At 43.1% G+C, this 16,394-nt stretch overlaps 1 protein-coding gene across 1 annotated transcript in view; it reads left to right on the top strand.

The window, feature by feature from the left end:
* The first annotated feature begins 12,237 nt into the window (after positions 1 to 12,237).
* The window catches only part of LOC120056538 (sodium/potassium-transporting ATPase subunit beta-2-like), a 5,358-nt gene continuing 1,201 nt past the window's right edge, over positions 12,238 to 16,394 (top strand). The window contains exons 1-4 of the mRNA XM_039004719.1: positions 12,238 to 12,358; positions 12,547 to 12,645; positions 12,744 to 12,949; positions 13,107 to 13,166. Of these exons, the coding sequence (XP_038860647.1) occupies positions 12,277 to 12,358; positions 12,547 to 12,645; positions 12,744 to 12,949; positions 13,107 to 13,166 (447 nt within the window). The 5' untranslated portion in view covers positions 12,238 to 12,276. The remainder of the gene's footprint in view (positions 12,359 to 12,546; positions 12,646 to 12,743; positions 12,950 to 13,106; positions 13,167 to 16,394) is intronic.

The following is a 16,394-nucleotide window of genomic DNA, read 5'->3' as shown; positions in this document are numbered from 1 at the left end:
TTTTGATTGGTCACAAAACAAACAAATGCTCTGAATTATACAAAAGATTTCTGAGTACCAAGGAGGGCGCAGGGCAATGTTGCAGGGAAATTGGCATCAGACGATAGGATAGTCAGATCCTGTTTGGGACAGGATGCTGGCTTAGTGTTCAGGAGTGTGTCTTTAGGCTTCAGCAGAACGGGGCGCCCCGTTCTCCCTGAGGAACTGCATTTTTACCATTTTCATTACTGATACCAACCCTCTCTCTCTCTTTTTTACTCCTCTCTCTCTCTCTCTCTTTCTCTCTCTCTCTCTCTCTCTCTCTCTCTCTCTCTCTCTCTCTCTCTCCTCTCTCTCTCTCTCTCTCTCTCCTCTCTCTCTCTCTCTCTCCTCTCTCTCTCTCTCTCTCATATGCAACACCCACACACACACACACACACACACACTACTTACACGCACACAACACACACTTACACACTTACACACACACTTACACACACACCACACACACACACACACACACACACACACACACACACACACACACACACACACACACACACACACACACACACACACACACACACACACACACACACACACACACACACACACACACACACACCCACACACACACAGAGACCTTCCTCCTTTCCACACTCACATACCTTCTGAGAGGGATGAACCCAGTTGCACAGACAGCACATGACAGGAAGTAGTCACAGGAAGTACCCTCAACCAGCCAAGATGCTCCCCAGAGATTTAGAGGTGGGAGGGATATCAGTGTGTGTTTGTTTGCATGACGTGCTGTTTTTTTTGTGTGTGCATGCATGAGTGCAAGTAAGTGAGTGTTTGTGTGTGTTCCTGTCTGTGTGTGTATGACATGATGGTGGATACCAAATTGCCCATGGCAACGCAGGACACCAGCAGCAGGTCACCAGCAGCAGGTCAAGCTGGCCTGGTCATTTGGAGTGTGTGAATTTCGGCTCACAGAGGCAGCTGAGGCTGAGTGTGTCTGTGTCTCAAGGGCAAGTTACCCTGTTGTATGAGAGACTCAGCAGCAACCCATTGGTGTCACTGTAGGAGTGTGATGTGCTGTTGTGCCAAGCCTCTCATCATGCACATACTGTACCACACATGCTGAGCTTTCAGTGGCAGTATATACTCTGTCTCTTCCTCTCTCTTTCTCTCTCTTCCTCTCCCCCTTCTCTCTCATTCTCTTTTCCTCTCTCTTCTTCTCTGCCCCCTCTATCTCTCAACTTTCTTTCTCTCTCTCTCTCGCTTCCACTCTCTTCGTCCCCCCTTCTCTCTCTCTCGCTCTCTTTCTCTCTCTCTCTCTTCCCCCTCTATATCTCTCACTCTCTGTCTTTCTCTCTCTCGCTCTCTCTCTCTCTCTCCCTCTCTCCCCCTCTCTCTTTCTCTCTCTCTCTCTCTCTCTCTCTCTCTCTCTCTCTCTTTCCTCTCTCTTTCTCTTCCTCTCTCTCTCTCTCTCTCCTCTCCCCTCTCTCGCTCTCTCCTCTCCTCCTCCTCTTCCCCTCTCTCGCGGCTTCGCTCCTCCTTCGGCATCCTTCAATCGTCTATCTCCCTCTTCCTCTTCTCAATCGTCTCCTCATCTCCCACTCTCTCTCTACTCCATCTCTCGTCTCTCCTCGTCTCTCTCTCTCGCTCCTCTCTCTCTCCCTCTCTCTCTCTCTCGCCCCTTCTCTCTCGTCCTCTCTCCCTCTCTCTCTCCTCCGTCTCCTCTTCTCCCCTCTCGTCTCTCTCTCCTTCTCTCATCATCCCTCTCTGTCACAGCCTCCTCTCTCGCTCCTCTCCTCTCCATCCTCTCCCTCTCTCTCGTCTCATCTCTTCTCTCCCTCCTCTCTTCTCTCTCTCGGTCCCTCCCCTCCCTCTCTCTCTCCCATCTCTCCCTCTCTCTCCTCTCTCTCTATCTTCTCCGCTCTCCTTCTCTCTGCTCGTCTTCCTCCTCTCTTCTCTCCCCCTCCTCTCCTATCCTTCCTCCTCTCACCTCAACTCTCTCTCCGTCTCCTCTCACAGACAGGAGCAGCAAAAAGGCAAGGAGCGGGCACTAAACTACACATAGTCGTATTTGTCTGCGACAGGTATATAGGGTGGTTGTGTGTGTTGAGCTCTCTCTCTCTCCTTCTCTGTGTGTGTAAGTAGCTAGCTTTCTACTCTGCTTTGCCTTAGCTGTCTTCCTGTAGCTTCTCTTCTCTCCATTTTGGAATTTTCCTTGAGCACAGTGTGTGTGTGTTGTGTGTGTGTGTTTTGTGTGGTGTGGTGTGGGTGGTGTGTGTGTGTTGTGTGTTTGTTGTGTGTTGTGTGTTTGTGTGTGTGTGTCTATGACCACATCTCTTCCGTCGGAGTGGGCAGTGTGTGTGTGTGTGTGTGTGGGTTGCTGCAGGGGGGTGTTGTGTGTGTGTGTGTGGTGGTTGTGGGTGTGTGTGCGGTATATAGTGGGCGCGTGTGAGTGCATGGGGCTGCGGAAATAACTAGTCAAAACTGGGCTATGGTATAGTGTGATAAAGACAGAGAGAGTGGTATAGTGTGATAAAGACAGAGAGAGTGGTATAGTTGTGATGATAAAGACCGAGAGAGGTGGTATAGTGTGATAAAGACGAGAGAGTGGTATAGTGTGATAAAGACAGAGAGAGTGGTATAGTGTGATAAAGACAGAGAGAGGGATAGTGTGATAAAGACAGAGAGAGTGGTATAGTGTGATAAAGACAGAGAGAGAGTGGTATAGTGTGATAAAGACAGAGAGAGAGTGGTATAGTGTGATAAGACAGAGAGAGAGTGGTATAGTGTGATAAAGACAGAGAGAGTGGTATAGTGTGATAAAGACAGAGAGAGTGGTATAGTGTGATAAAGACAGAGAGAGTGGTATAGTGTGATAAAGACAGAGAGAGTGGTATAGTGTGATAAAGACAGAGAGAGTGGTATAGTGTGATAAAGACAGAGGAGAGTGGATATAGTGTTGATAAGAAGAGAGTGTGGTATAGTGTGATAAAGACAGAGAGAGTGGTATAGTGTGATAAAGACAGAGGAGAGTGGTATAGTGTGATAAAGACAGAGAGAGTGGTATAAGGTAGATGTGATAAAACAGAGAGAGAGTGTTATAGTGTGATAAAGACAGAGAGAGTGGTATAGTGTGATAAAGACAGAGAGAGTGGTATAGTGTGATAAAAGAGAGAGTGTGGTATAGTGTGATAAAGACAGAGAGAGAGTGGTATAGTGTGATAAAGACAGAGAGAGAGTGGTATAGTGTGATAAAGACAGAGAGAGAGTGGTATAGTGTGATAAAGACAGAGAGAGAGTGGTATAGTGTGATAAAGACAGAGAGAGAGTGGAATAGTGTGATAAAGACAGAGAGAGAGTGGTATAGTGTGATAAAGACGAGAGTGTGGTATAGTGTGATAAAGACAGAGAGAGAGTGGTATAGTGTGATAAAGACAGAGAGAGAGTGGTATAGTGTGATAAAGACAGAGAGGAGAGTGGTATAGTGTGATAAAAGACAGAGAGTGGTATAGTGTGATAAAGACAGAGAGAGTGGTATAGTGTGATAAAGACAGAGAGAGTGGTATAGTGTGATAAAGACAGAGAGAGTGTGGTATAGTGTGATAAAGACAGAGAGTGGTATAGTGTGATAAAGACAGAGAGAGAGTGGTATAGTGTGATAAAGACAGAGAGAGAGTGGTATAGTGTGATAAAGACAGAGAGAGTGGTATAGTGTGATAAAGACAGAGAGAGAGTGGTATAGTGTGATAAAGACAGAGAGAGTGGTATAGTGTAATAAAGACAGAGAGTGTGGTATAGTGTGATAAAGACAGAGAGAGAGTGGTATAGTGTGATAAAGACAGAGAGAGAGTGGTATAGTGTGATAAAGACAGAGAGAGTGGTATAGTGTGATAAAGACAGAGAGTGTGCTATAGTGTGATAAAGACAGAGAGAGAGTGGTATAGTGTGATAAAGACAGAGAGAGAGTGGTATAGTGTGATAAAGACAGAGAGAGTGGTATAGTGTGATAAAGACAGAGAGAGTGGTATAGTGTGATAAAGACAGAGAGAGTGGTATAGTGTGATAAAGATAGAGAGTGGTATAGTGTGATACAGACAGAGAGAGTGGTATAGTGTGATAAAGACAGAGAGAGTGGGATAGTGTGATACAGACAGAGAGAGTGATATAGTGTGATACAGACAGAGAGAGTGGTATAGTGTGATAAAGAGAGAGTGTGGTATAGTGTGATAAAGACAGAGAGAGAGTGGTATAGTGTGATAAAGAGAGAGTGTGGTATAGTGTGATAAAGACAGAGAGAGAGTGGTATAGTGTGATAAAGACAGAGAGAGAGTGGTATAGTGTGATAAAGACAGAGAGAGAGTGGTATAGTGTGATAAAGACAGAGAGAGAGTGGTATAGTGTGATAAAGACAGAGAGAGAGTGGAATAGTGTGATAAAGACAGAGAGAGAGTGGTATAGTGTGATAAAGAGAGAGTGTGGTATAGTGTGATAAAGACAGAGAGAGAGTGGTATAGTGTGATAAAGACAGAGAGAGAGTGGTATAGTGTGATAAAGACAGAGAGAGAGTGGTATAGTGTGATAAAGACAGAGAGTGGTATAGTGTGATAAAGACAGAGAGAGAGTGGTATAGTGTGATAAAGACAGAGAGAGAGTGGTATAGTGTGATAAAGACAGAGAGAGTGGTATAGTGTGATAAAGACAGAGAGAGTGGTATAGTGTGATAAAGACAGAGAGAGAGAGTGGTATAGTGTGATAAAGACAGAGAGAGTGGTATAGTGTGATAAAGACAGAGAGAGAGTGGTATAGTGTGATAAAGACAGAGAGAGTGGTATAGTGTGATAAAGACAGAGAGAGATTGGTATAGTGTGATAAAGACAGAGAGAGTGGTATATTGTGATAAAGACAGAGAGAGTGGTATAGTGTGATAAAGACAGAGAGAGTGGTATAGTGTGATAAAGACAGAGAGTGGTATAGTGTGATAAAGACAGAGAGAGAGTGATATAGTGTGATAAAGACAGAGAGAGTGGTATAAGTGTGATAAAGACAGAGAGAGTGGTATAGTGTGATAAGACAGAGAGAGTGGTATAGTGTGATAAAGACAGAGAGAGAGTGGTATAGTGTGATAAAGACAGAGAGAGAGTGGTATAGTGTGATAAAGACAGAGAGAGTGTGGTATAGTGTGATAAAGACAGAGAGTGGTATAGTGTGATAAAGACAGAGAGAGAGTGGTATAGTGTGATAAAGACAGAGAGAGAGTGGTATAGTGTGATAAAGACAGATAGAGTGGTATAGTGTGATAAAGACAGAGAGAGTGGTATAGTGTGATAAAGACAGAGAGAGTGGTATAGTGTGATAAAGACAGAGAGAGAGTGGTATAGTGTGATAAAGAGAGAGTGTGGTATAGTGTGATACAGACAGAGAGAGAGTGGTATAGTGTGATAAGACAGAGAGAGTGGTATAGTGTGATAAAGACAGAGAGAGTGGTATAGTGTGATAAGACAGAGAGAGAGTGGTATAGTGTGATAAAGAGAGAGAGTGGTATAGTGTGATAAAGACAGAGAGAGTGGTATAGTGTGATAAAGAGAGAGTGTGGTATAGTGTGATAAAGACAGAGAGAGTGGTATAGTGTGATAAAGACAGAGAGAGTGGTATAGTGTGATAAAGACAGAGAGAGTGTTATAGTGTGATAAAGACAGAGAGAGAGTGGTATAGTGTGATAAAGACAGAGAGAGAGTGGTATAGTGTGATAAAGACAGAGAGAGTGGTATAGTGTGATAAAGACAGAGAGAGTGTGGTATAGTGTGATAAAGACAGAGAGTGGTATAGTGTGATAAAGACAGAGAGAGTGGTATAGTGTGATAAAGACAGAGAGAGAGTGGTATAGTGTGATAAAGACAGAGAGAGAGTGGTATAGTGTGATAAAGACAGAGAGTGGTATAGTGTGATAAAGACAGAGAGAGTGGTATAGTGTGATAAAGACAGAGAGAGATTGGTATAGTGTGATAAAGACAGAGAGAGTGGTATATTGTGATAAAGACAGAGAGAGTGGTATAGTGTGATAAAGACAGAGAGTGGTATAGTGTGATAAAGACAGAGAGAGAGTGATATAGTGTGATAAAGACAGAGAGAGTGGTATAGTGTGATAAAGACAGAGAGAGTGGTATAGTGTGATAAAGACAGAGAGAGAGTGGTATAGTGTGATAAAGACAGAGAGAGACTGGTATAGTGTGATAAAGACAGAGAGAGTGGTATAGTGTGATAAAGACAGAGAGAGTGGTATAGTGTGATAAAGACAGAGAGAGAGTGGTATAGTGTGATAAAGACAGAGAGAGAGTGGTATAGTGTGATAAAGACAGAGAGAGAGTGGTATAGTGTGATAAAGACAGAGAGAGTGGTATAGTGTGATAAAGACAGAGAGAGTGGTATAGTGTGATAAAGACAGAGAGAGTGGTATAGTGTGATAAAGACAGAGAGAGAGTGGTATAGTGTGATAAAGAGAGAGTATGGTATAGTGTGATAAAGACAGAGAGAGTGGTATAGTGTGATAAAGACAGAGAGAGTGGTATAGTGTGATAAAGACAGAGAGAGTGGTATAGTGTGATAAAGACAGAGAGAGTGGTATAGTGTGATAAAGACAGAGAGAGAGTGGTATAGTGTGATAAAGAGAGAGAGTGGTATAGTGTGATAAAGACAGAGAGAGAGTGGTATAGTGTGATAAAGACAGAGAGAGAGTGGTATAGTGTGATAAAGACAGAGAGAGTGGTATAGTGTGATAAAGACAGAGAGAGTGGTATAGTGTGATAAAGACAGAGAGAGTGGTATAGTGTGATAAAGACAGAGAGAGAGTGGTATAGTGTGATAAAGAGAGAGTGTGGTATAGTGTGATAAAGACAGAGAGAGTGGTATAGTGTGATAAAGACAGAGAGAGTGGTATAGTGTGATAAAGACAGAGAGAGTGGTATAGTGTGATAAAGACAGAGAGAGAGTGGTATAGTGTGATAAAGAGAGAGAGTGGTATAGTGTGATAAAGACAGAGAGAGTGGTATAGTGTGATAAAGAGAGAGTGTGGTATAGTGTGATAAAGACAGAGAGAGAGTGGTATAGTGTGATAAAGACAGAGAGAGAGTGGTATAGTGTGATAAAGACAGAGAGAGAGTGGTATAGTGTGATAAAGACAGAGAGAGAGTGGTATAGTGTGATAAAGACAGAGAGAGAGTGGAATAGTGTGATAAAGACAGAGAGAGAGTGGTATAGTGTGATAAAGAGAGAGTGTGGTATAGTGTGATAAAGACAGAGAGAGAGTGGTATAGTGTGATAAAGACAGAGAGAGAGTGGTATAGTGTGATAAAGACAGAGAGAGAGTGGTATAGTGTGATAAAGACAGAGAGAGAGTGGTATAGTGTGATAAAGACAGAGAGAGTGGTATAGTGTGATAAAGACAGAGAGAGTGGTATAGTGTGATAAAGACAGAGAGAGTGTGGTATAGTGTGATAAAGACAGAGAGTGGTATAGTGTGATAAAGACAGAGAGAGAGTGGTATAGTGTGATAAAGACAGAGAGAGAGTGGTATAGTGTGATAAAGACAGAGAGAGTGGTATAGTGTGATAAAGACAGAGAGAGAGTGGTATAGTGTGATAAAGACAGAGAGAGTGGTATAGTGTAATAAAGACAGAGAGTGTGGTATAGTGTGATAAAGACAGAGAGAGAGTGGTATAGTGTGATAAAGACAGAGAGAGAGTGGTATAGTGTGATAAAGACAGAGAGAGTGGTATAGTGTGATAAAGACAGAGAGTGTGCTATAGTGTGATAAAGACAGAGAGAGAGTGGTATAGTGTGATAAAGACAGAGAGAGAGTGGTATAGTGTGATAAAGACAGAGAGAGAGTGGTATAGTGTGATAAAGACAGAGAGAGTGGTATAGTGTGATAAAGACAGAGAGAGTGGTATAGTGTGATAAAGACAGAGAGAGTGGTATAGTGTGATAAAGACAGAGAGAGAGTGGTATAGTGTGATAAAGAGAGAGTGTGGTATAGTGTGATAAAGACAGAGAGAGTGGTATAGTGTGATAAAGACAGAGAGAGTGGTATAGTGTGATAAAGACAGAGAGAGTGGTATAGTGTGATAAAGACAGAGAGAGTGGTATAGTGTGATAAAGACAGAGAGAGAGTGGTATAGTGTGATAAAGAGAGAGAGTGGTATAGTGTGATAAAGACAGAGAGAGAGTGGTATAGTGTGATAAAGACAGAGAGAGAGTGGTATAGTGTGATAAAGACAGAGAGAGTGGTATAGTGTGATAAAGACAGAGAGAGTGGTATAGTGTGATAAAGACAGAGAGAGTGGTATAGTGTGATAAAGACAGAGAGAGAGTGGTATAGTGTGATAAAGAGAGAGTGTGGTATAGTGTGATAAAGACAGAGAGAGTGGTATAGTGTGATAAAGACAGAGAGAGTGGTATAGTGTGATAAAGACAGAGAGAGTGGTATAGTGTGATAAAGACAGAGAGAGAGTGGTATAGTGTGATAAAGAGAGAGAGTGGTATAGTGTGATAAAGACAGAGAGAGTGGTATAGTGTGATAAAGAGAGAGTGTGGTATAGTGTGATAAAGACAGAGAGAGAGTGGTATAGTGTGATAAAGACAGAGAGAGAGTGGTATAGTGTGATAAAGACAGAGAGAGAGTGGTATAGTGTGATAAAGACAGAGAGAGAGTGGTATAGTGTGATAAAGACAGAGAGAGAGTGGAATAGTGTGATAAAGACAGAGAGAGAGTGGTATAGTGTGATAAAGAGAGAGTGTGGTATAGTGTGATAAAGACAGAGAGAGAGTGGTATAGTGTGATAAAGACAGAGAGAGAGTGGTATAGTGTGATAAAGACAGAGAGAGAGTGGTATAGTGTGATAAAGACAGAGAGTGGTATAGTGTGATAAAGACAGAGAGAGTGGTATAGTGTGATAAAGACAGAGAGAGTGGTATAGTGTGATAAAGACAGAGAGAGTGTGGTATAGTGTGATAAAGACAGAGAGTGGTATAGTGTGATAAAGACAGAGAGAGAGTGGTATAGTGTGATAAAGACAGAGAGAGAGTGGTATAGTGTGATAAAGACAGAGAGAGTGGTATAGTGTGATAAAGACAGAGAGAGAGTGGTATAGTGTGATAAAGACAGAGAGAGTGGTATAGTGTAATAAAGACAGAGAGTGTGGTATAGTGTGATAAAGACAGAGAGAGAGTGGTATAGTGTGATAAAGACAGAGAGAGAGTGGTATAGTGTGATAAAGACAGAGAGAGTGGTATAGTGTGATAAAGACAGAGAGTGTGCTATAGTGTGATAAAGACAGAGAGAGAGTGGTATAGTGTGATAAAGACAGAGAGAGAGTGGTATAGTGTGATAAAGACAGAGAGAGAGTGGTATAGTGTGATAAAGACAGAGAGAGAGTGGTATAGTGTGATAAAGACAGAGAGAGAGTGGTATAGTGTGATAAAGACAGAGAGAGTGGTATAGTGTGATAAAGACAGAGAGAGTGGTATAGTGTGATAAAGATAGAGAGTGGTATAGTGTGATACAGACAGAGAGAGTGGTATAGTGTGATAAAGACAGAGAGAGTGGGATAGTGTGATACAGACAGAGAGAGTGATATAGTGTGATACAGACAGAGAGAGTGGTATAGTGTGATAAAGAGAGAGTGTGGTATAGTGTGATAAAGACAGAGAGAGAGTGGTATAGTGTGATAAAGAGAGAGTGTGGTATAGTGTGATAAAGACAGAGAGAGAGTGGTATAGTGTGATAAAGACAGAGAGAGAGTGGTATAGTGTGATAAAGACAGAGAGAGAGTGGTATAGTGTGATAAAGACAGAGAGAGAGTGGTATAGTGTGATAAAGACAGAGAGAGAGTGGAATAGTGTGATAAAGACAGAGAGAGAGTGGTATAGTGTGATAAAGAGAGAGTGTGGTATAGTGTGATAAAGACAGAGAGAGAGTGGTATAGTGTGATAAAGACAGAGAGAGAGTGGTATAGTGTGATAAAGACAGAGAGAGAGTGGTATAGTGTGATAAAGACAGAGAGTGGTATAGTGTGATAAAGACAGAGAGAGAGTGGTATAGTGTGATAAAGACAGAGAGAGAGTGGTATAGTGTGATAAAGACAGAGAGAGTGGTATAGTGTGATAAAGACAGAGAGAGTGGTATAGTGTGATAAAGACAGAGAGAGAGTGGTATAGTGTGATAAAGACAGAGAGAGTGGTATAGTGTGATAAAGACAGAGAGAGAGTGGTATAGTGTGATAAAGACAGAGAGAGTGGTATAGTGTGATAAAGACAGAGAGAGATTGGTATAGTGTGATAAAGACAGAGAGAGTGGTATATTGTGATAAAGACAGAGAGAGTGGTATAGTGTGATAAAGACAGAGAGAGTGGTATAGTGTGATAAAGACAGAGAGTGGTATAGTGTGATAAAGACAGAGAGAGAGTGATATAGTGTGATAAAGACAGAGAGAGTGGTATAGTGTGATAAAGACAGAGAGAGTGGTATAGTGTGATAAAGACAGAGAGAGAGTGGTATAGTGTGATAAAGACAGAGAGAGAGTGGTATAGTGTGATAAAGACAGAGAGAGTGGTATAGTGTGATAAAGACAGAGAGAGTGTGGTATAGTGTGATAAAGACAGAGAGTGGTATAGTGTGATAAAGACAGAGAGAGAGTGGTATAGTGTGATAAAGACAGAGAGAGAGTGGTATAGTGTGATAAAGACAGAGAGAGTGGTATAGTGTGATAAAGACAGAGAGAGTGGTATAGTGTGATAAAGACAGAGAGAGTGGTATAGTGTGATAAAGACAGAGAGAGAGTGGTATAGTGTGATAAAGAGAGAGTGTGGTATAGTGTGATAAAGACAGAGAGAGTGGTATAGTGTGATAAAGACAGAGAGAGTGGTATAGTGTGATAAAGACAGAGAGAGTGGTATAGTGTGATAAAGACAGAGAGAGAGTGGTATAGTGTGATAAAGAGAGAGAGTGGTATAGTGTGATAAAGACAGAGAGAGTGGTATAGTGTGATAAAGAGAGAGTGTGGTATAGTGTGATAAAGACAGAGAGAGTGGTATAGTGTGATAAAGACAGAGAGAGTGGTATAGTGTGATAAAGACAGAGAGAGTGGTATAGTGTGATAAAGACAGAGAGAGAGTGGTATAGTGTGATAAAGACAGAGAGAGAGTGGTATAGTGTGATAAAGACAGAGAGAGTGGTATAGTGTGATAAAGACAGAGAGAGTGTGGTATAGTGTGATAAAGACAGAGAGTGGTATAGTGTGATAAAGACAGAGAGAGTGGTATAGTGTGATAAAGACAGAGAGAGAGTGGTATAGTGTGATAAAGACAGAGAGAGAGTGGTATAGTGTGATAAAGACAGAGAGTGGTATAGTGTGATAAAGACAGAGAGAGAGTGGTATAGTGTGATAAAGACAGAGAGAGTGGTATAGTGTGATAAAGACAGAGAGAGAGTGGTATAGTGTGATAAAGACAGAGAGAGTGGTATAGTGTAATAAAGACAGAGAGTGTGGTATAGTGTGATAAAGACAGAGAGAGAGTGGTATAGTGTGATAAAGACAGAGAGAGAGTGGTATATTGTGATAAAGACAGAGAGAGTGGTATAGTGTGATAAAGACAGAGAGTGTGGTATAGTGTGATAAAGACAGAGAGAGAGTGGTATAGTGTGATAAAGACAGAGAGAGAGTGGTATAGTGTGATAAAGACAGAGAGAGAGTGGTATAGTGTGATAAAGACAGAGAGAGAGTGGTATAGTGTGATAAAGACAGAGAGAGTGGTATAGTGTGATAAAGACAGAGAGAGTGGTATAGTGTAATAAAGACAGAGAGTGTGGTATAGTGTGATAAAGACAGAGAGAGAGAGTGGTATAGTGTGATAAAGACAGAGTGTGGTATAGTGTGATAAAGATAGAAAGTGGCCAAACTAAGTATTGTCTTGGGTCTTAGACAATATAACACCTCCTCTACATGACCTTTTCACTTTTCAGCTTTTCAGGCTTTGTTTTTACATAGGGCAAAATCTTAAATGGCACCCTATTCTGTATAAATGGGGAATATGGAACGGCCATATTCTGTAATGGCCCCATTGTATAGGTAATAGGGTGCCATTTTGGACATAGCCGTATTTCGTTGAATGTTGCGTTTCCTTTGAACTTGTGTGATGTTAATACTGTGTCTGTGTGCTGGCTGTGTCTCCCTCCCAGGCCTCATCCTGCTCTTCTACCTAGTGTTCTACATCTTCCTAGCAGGCATGTTCTGCCTCACCATGTACGTCATGCTGCAGACCTTGGATGACCACAAACCCACCTGGCAAGACAGGCTTGGCACACCAGGTATTATACACTAATACACCAATACCATAATTTAAGAGGTTTTGATACACTTAAACCTCACATTACAAACTAACATTTTTACAATTGCTACTGTATAGTCGTGAACACCCCAGACAATCACACATTGTACTGTATACATATGATGAAGGCTAAAATCCCTCCCTCTCCTCTTTCTCTCTTTTCACCAGGCATGATGATCAGACCCAGGGGAGACACCATGGAGATCAACACCCACAACACTGAGAGCTGGGACATGTATACCAAGACCCTGGACAATTTCCTCTCCCGTGAGTATGTTTCTGTCAGCTTGTGTCTCTGTCTGTCTCTCTAATGTCATTTCCATTGGGGAAAACAACATGTTAAACTGTATTTCTCTCCCATCCAGCCTACAACAACTCTCTGCAGGCTGAGAAGAATGACGAGTGCACACCGGACCAGTATTTTATTCAGGCAGACAGTGGTGATGTGAAGAACAACCCCAAGCACTCCTGCCAGTTCAACCGAACCCTTCTACAAGAATGCTCTGGCCTCGATGACCATACTTATGGATACCAGGCTGGCAAGCCATGCATCATCATCAAGCTGAACCGGGTATGGTAGAAGCAGAGGGGGGGGGAGTTTAGAATTGTTTGTTTTATTGTTTTCAGAATCACAACATTTCTCAGTTGAATGGATCTGTTTTAAGGAGGGATGAAGTGGGGATGGTGGTGAAACTGCCAGGTTAACACAGGTCTGTCTGTCCCTCTAGGTCATTGGGATGTTGCCAGGAAAGGATGGCCAGGCTCCATTTGTCACTTGTGGAGCGAAGGTGAGCCTCTCTCTCGCTCATTCAGTCCCCCACCTCTCAGAATTAACCCATCTTGTATCTTAAAAAAATAACAAATCTTTTACATTTATTTAACCAAGTAGGCCAGTTGAGAACAAGTTCTCATTTACAACTGTGACCTGGCCAAGATAAAGCAAAGCAGTGCGACAAAAACAACAACACAGAGTTACACATAAACAATTGTACAGTCAATAACACAAAAGAAAATAAAGATTTTTCTATTTATGTACAGTGTGTGCAAATGTAGAATAGTAGGAAGGTAGGCAATAAATAGGCCCTAGAGGCGAAAATAATTACAACTTAGCATTAATACTGGAGTGATAGATGTGCAGATGATGATGTTTTCCCGATCGTCGTTGTAAGTATACTCAGACCAAAGCGCAGTGTGATATCTGTTCCACATCCTTTTATTTTAAGAGAACCGAACAAAAAAAACAATAAAGAATACACGACCAGTGAAGTTCATGCAGTGCTCACAGGCAACTACACAGAAACAAGATCCCACAAAAACCAGTGGGGAAATGGCTGCCTAAATATGATCCCCAATCAGAGACAACGATAAATAGCTGCCTCTGATTGGGAACCATACCAGGCCAACATAGAAATAATAACCTAGATAGGAACACCCCCCCCCCCCCCCCAGTCACACCGCGACCTAACCAAAATAGAGAATAACAAGGCTCTCTATGGTCAGGGCGTGACAGATGTGCAAGTAGAGATACTGGGGTGCAAAAGAACAAGAGGGTAAGTAATAATATGGGGATGAGGATGTGCTATTTACAGATTGGCTGTGTACAGGTACAGTGATCGGTAAGCTGCTCAGACAGCTGATGCTTAAAATTAGAGAGGGAGATATAAGACTCCAGCTTCAGAGATTTTTGCAATTCGTTCCAGTCATTGGCATCAGAGAACTGGAAGGAAAGGCGGCCGAAGGAAGTGTTGGCTTTGGGGATGACCAGTGCAATATACCTGCTGGAGCGCATGCTACAGGTGGGTGTTGCTATGGTGACCAGTGAGTTGAGATAAGGCGGGGGGGTTGGGCAAGTTGCTGCAGGGGGTGCTGAGATGTTGGCCAGGGTAGGGGTAGCCAGGTGGAAAGCATGGCCAGCCGTGGAAAAATGCTTATTGAAATTATCGATTATCGTAGATTTATCGGTGGTGACAGTGTTTCCTAGCCTCAGTGCAGTGGGCAGCTGGGAGTAGGTGCCCAAAACTTTTTGGAATTAGTGCTACAGGAAGCAAATTTCTGTTTGAAAAAGCTAGCCTTAACTTTCCTAACTGACTGAGTATATTGGTTCCTGACTTCCCTGAAAAGTTGCATATCGCGGGGGCTATTCGATGCTCATGCAGAACGCCACAGGATGTTTTTGTGCTGGTCAGGGCAGTCAAGTCTGGGATGAACCAAGGGCTATATCTGTTCTTAGTTCTGCATTTTTTGAATGGGGCATGCTTATTTAAGATGGAGAGGAAAGCACTTTTGAAGAGCAACCAGGCATCCTCTACTGACGGGATGAGGTCAATATCCTTCCAGGATACCCAGGCCAGGTCTATTAGAAAGGCCTGCTCGATTAAATGTTTTAGGGAGCGTTTGACAGTGATGAGGGGTGGTCGTTTGACCGCGGCAGTGATCGCTGAAATCCTGGTTGAAGACAGCAGAGGTGTATTTAGAGGGCAGGTTGGTCAGGATGATATCTAAGAGGGTGCCCATGGTTACGGATTTAGGATTGTACCTGGTAGGTTCATTGATGATTCACATATGGTGTCCAGGGCACAACTGGGGGGCGAGGGGGGTCTATAACAAGCGGCAACGGTGGGAGACTTGTTTCTGGAAAGGTGGATTTTTAAAAGTAGAAGCTCGAATTGTTTGGGCACAGACCTGGATAGCATGACAGAACTCTGCAGCTATCTCTGCAGTAGATTGCAACTCCGCCCCCTTTGGCAGTTCTATCTTGTCGGGAAATGTTATAGTTAGGGATGGAAATTTCAGGATTTTTGGTGGCCTTCCTAAGCCAGGATTCAGACACGGCTAGGACATCCGGGTTGGTGGAGTATGCTAAAGCAGTGAATAAAACAAACTTAGGGAGGAGGCTTCTAATGTTAACATGCATGAAACCAAGGCTTTTGCAGTTACAGAAGTCAACAAATGAGAGCGCCTGGGGAATGGGAGTGATGTTGGGGGTTGCAGGGCCTGGGTTAACCTCTACATCACCAGAGGAACAAAGGAGGAGTAGGATAAGAGTACGGCTAAAGGCTAAAAGAACTGGTCGTCTAGTGCATTCGGAACAGAGAGTAAAAGGAGCAGGTTTCTGGGCGCGGAAGAATAGATTCAAGGCATAATGTACAGACAAGGGTATGGTAGGATGTGAATACAGTAGAGGTAATCCTAGGCATTGAGTGACGATGAGAGAGGTTTTGTCTCTAGAGGCACCATTTAAGCCAGGTGCGGTCACAGCATGTGTGGGGGGTGGAGCATAAGGGCTAGCTAAGGAATATTGAGCAGGGCTGGAGGCTCTACAGTGAAATAAGACAAAAATCATTAACCAAAACAGCAATAGACAAGGCATATTGACATTAGGGAGAGGCATGTGTAGCCGAGTGATCATAGGGTCCAGTGAGTAGCTAGGTGAGCTGGAGACACGGCTAGCAGGCCGGGGTTAGCAGCAGGCTAGCAGATGGGCCTCAGGGGGACGTCGCAACAGGAGAGTCTGTTGAAACCCCCTCGGACGGTTACGTCGGCAGACCAGTCGTGATGGATCGGCGAGGCCCGTGTCGGCAGCAAAGGGTCCAGGCCAATTGGCAAAAGAGGTAATTGAAGCCCAGGGATTGCTTGATGGAATCTCTTCAGCTAGCTGGGAGATGGGCCTAGTTCGAGGCTAGCTCCAGGCTAACTGGTGCTTGCTTCGGGACAGAGACGTTAGACAAGAGTAGCCACTCGGATAGCAGCTGCGATGATCCGGTGTAAAGTTTCAGAGCTTGCGGTAGGAATCCGGAGATGTGGTACAGAAAAGCAGTCCGATATTGCGCTGTGCAGGCTGGCAGGAGTTGCCCGGGCTGAGGCTGGCAGTCCGAGTTAACGGTGATGACCGCTAGCAGTGGCTAACTGACTACTAGCTAGTAGCTAGTTAGTTGGCTAGCTTCAGAAGGGGGTTCCGGTTCGAAAGTGTAAAAATAACAGATCCATACCACATTGGGTGAGGCGGGTTGCAGGAG

Source organism: Salvelinus namaycush, chromosome 12 (assembly GCF_016432855.1).
Source record: "Salvelinus namaycush isolate Seneca chromosome 12, SaNama_1.0, whole genome shotgun sequence".
NCBI classification, from domain to species: Eukaryota; Metazoa; Chordata; class Actinopteri; order Salmoniformes; family Salmonidae; genus Salvelinus; species Salvelinus namaycush.
This window is presented reverse-complemented; position numbering and strand designations above follow the sequence as displayed.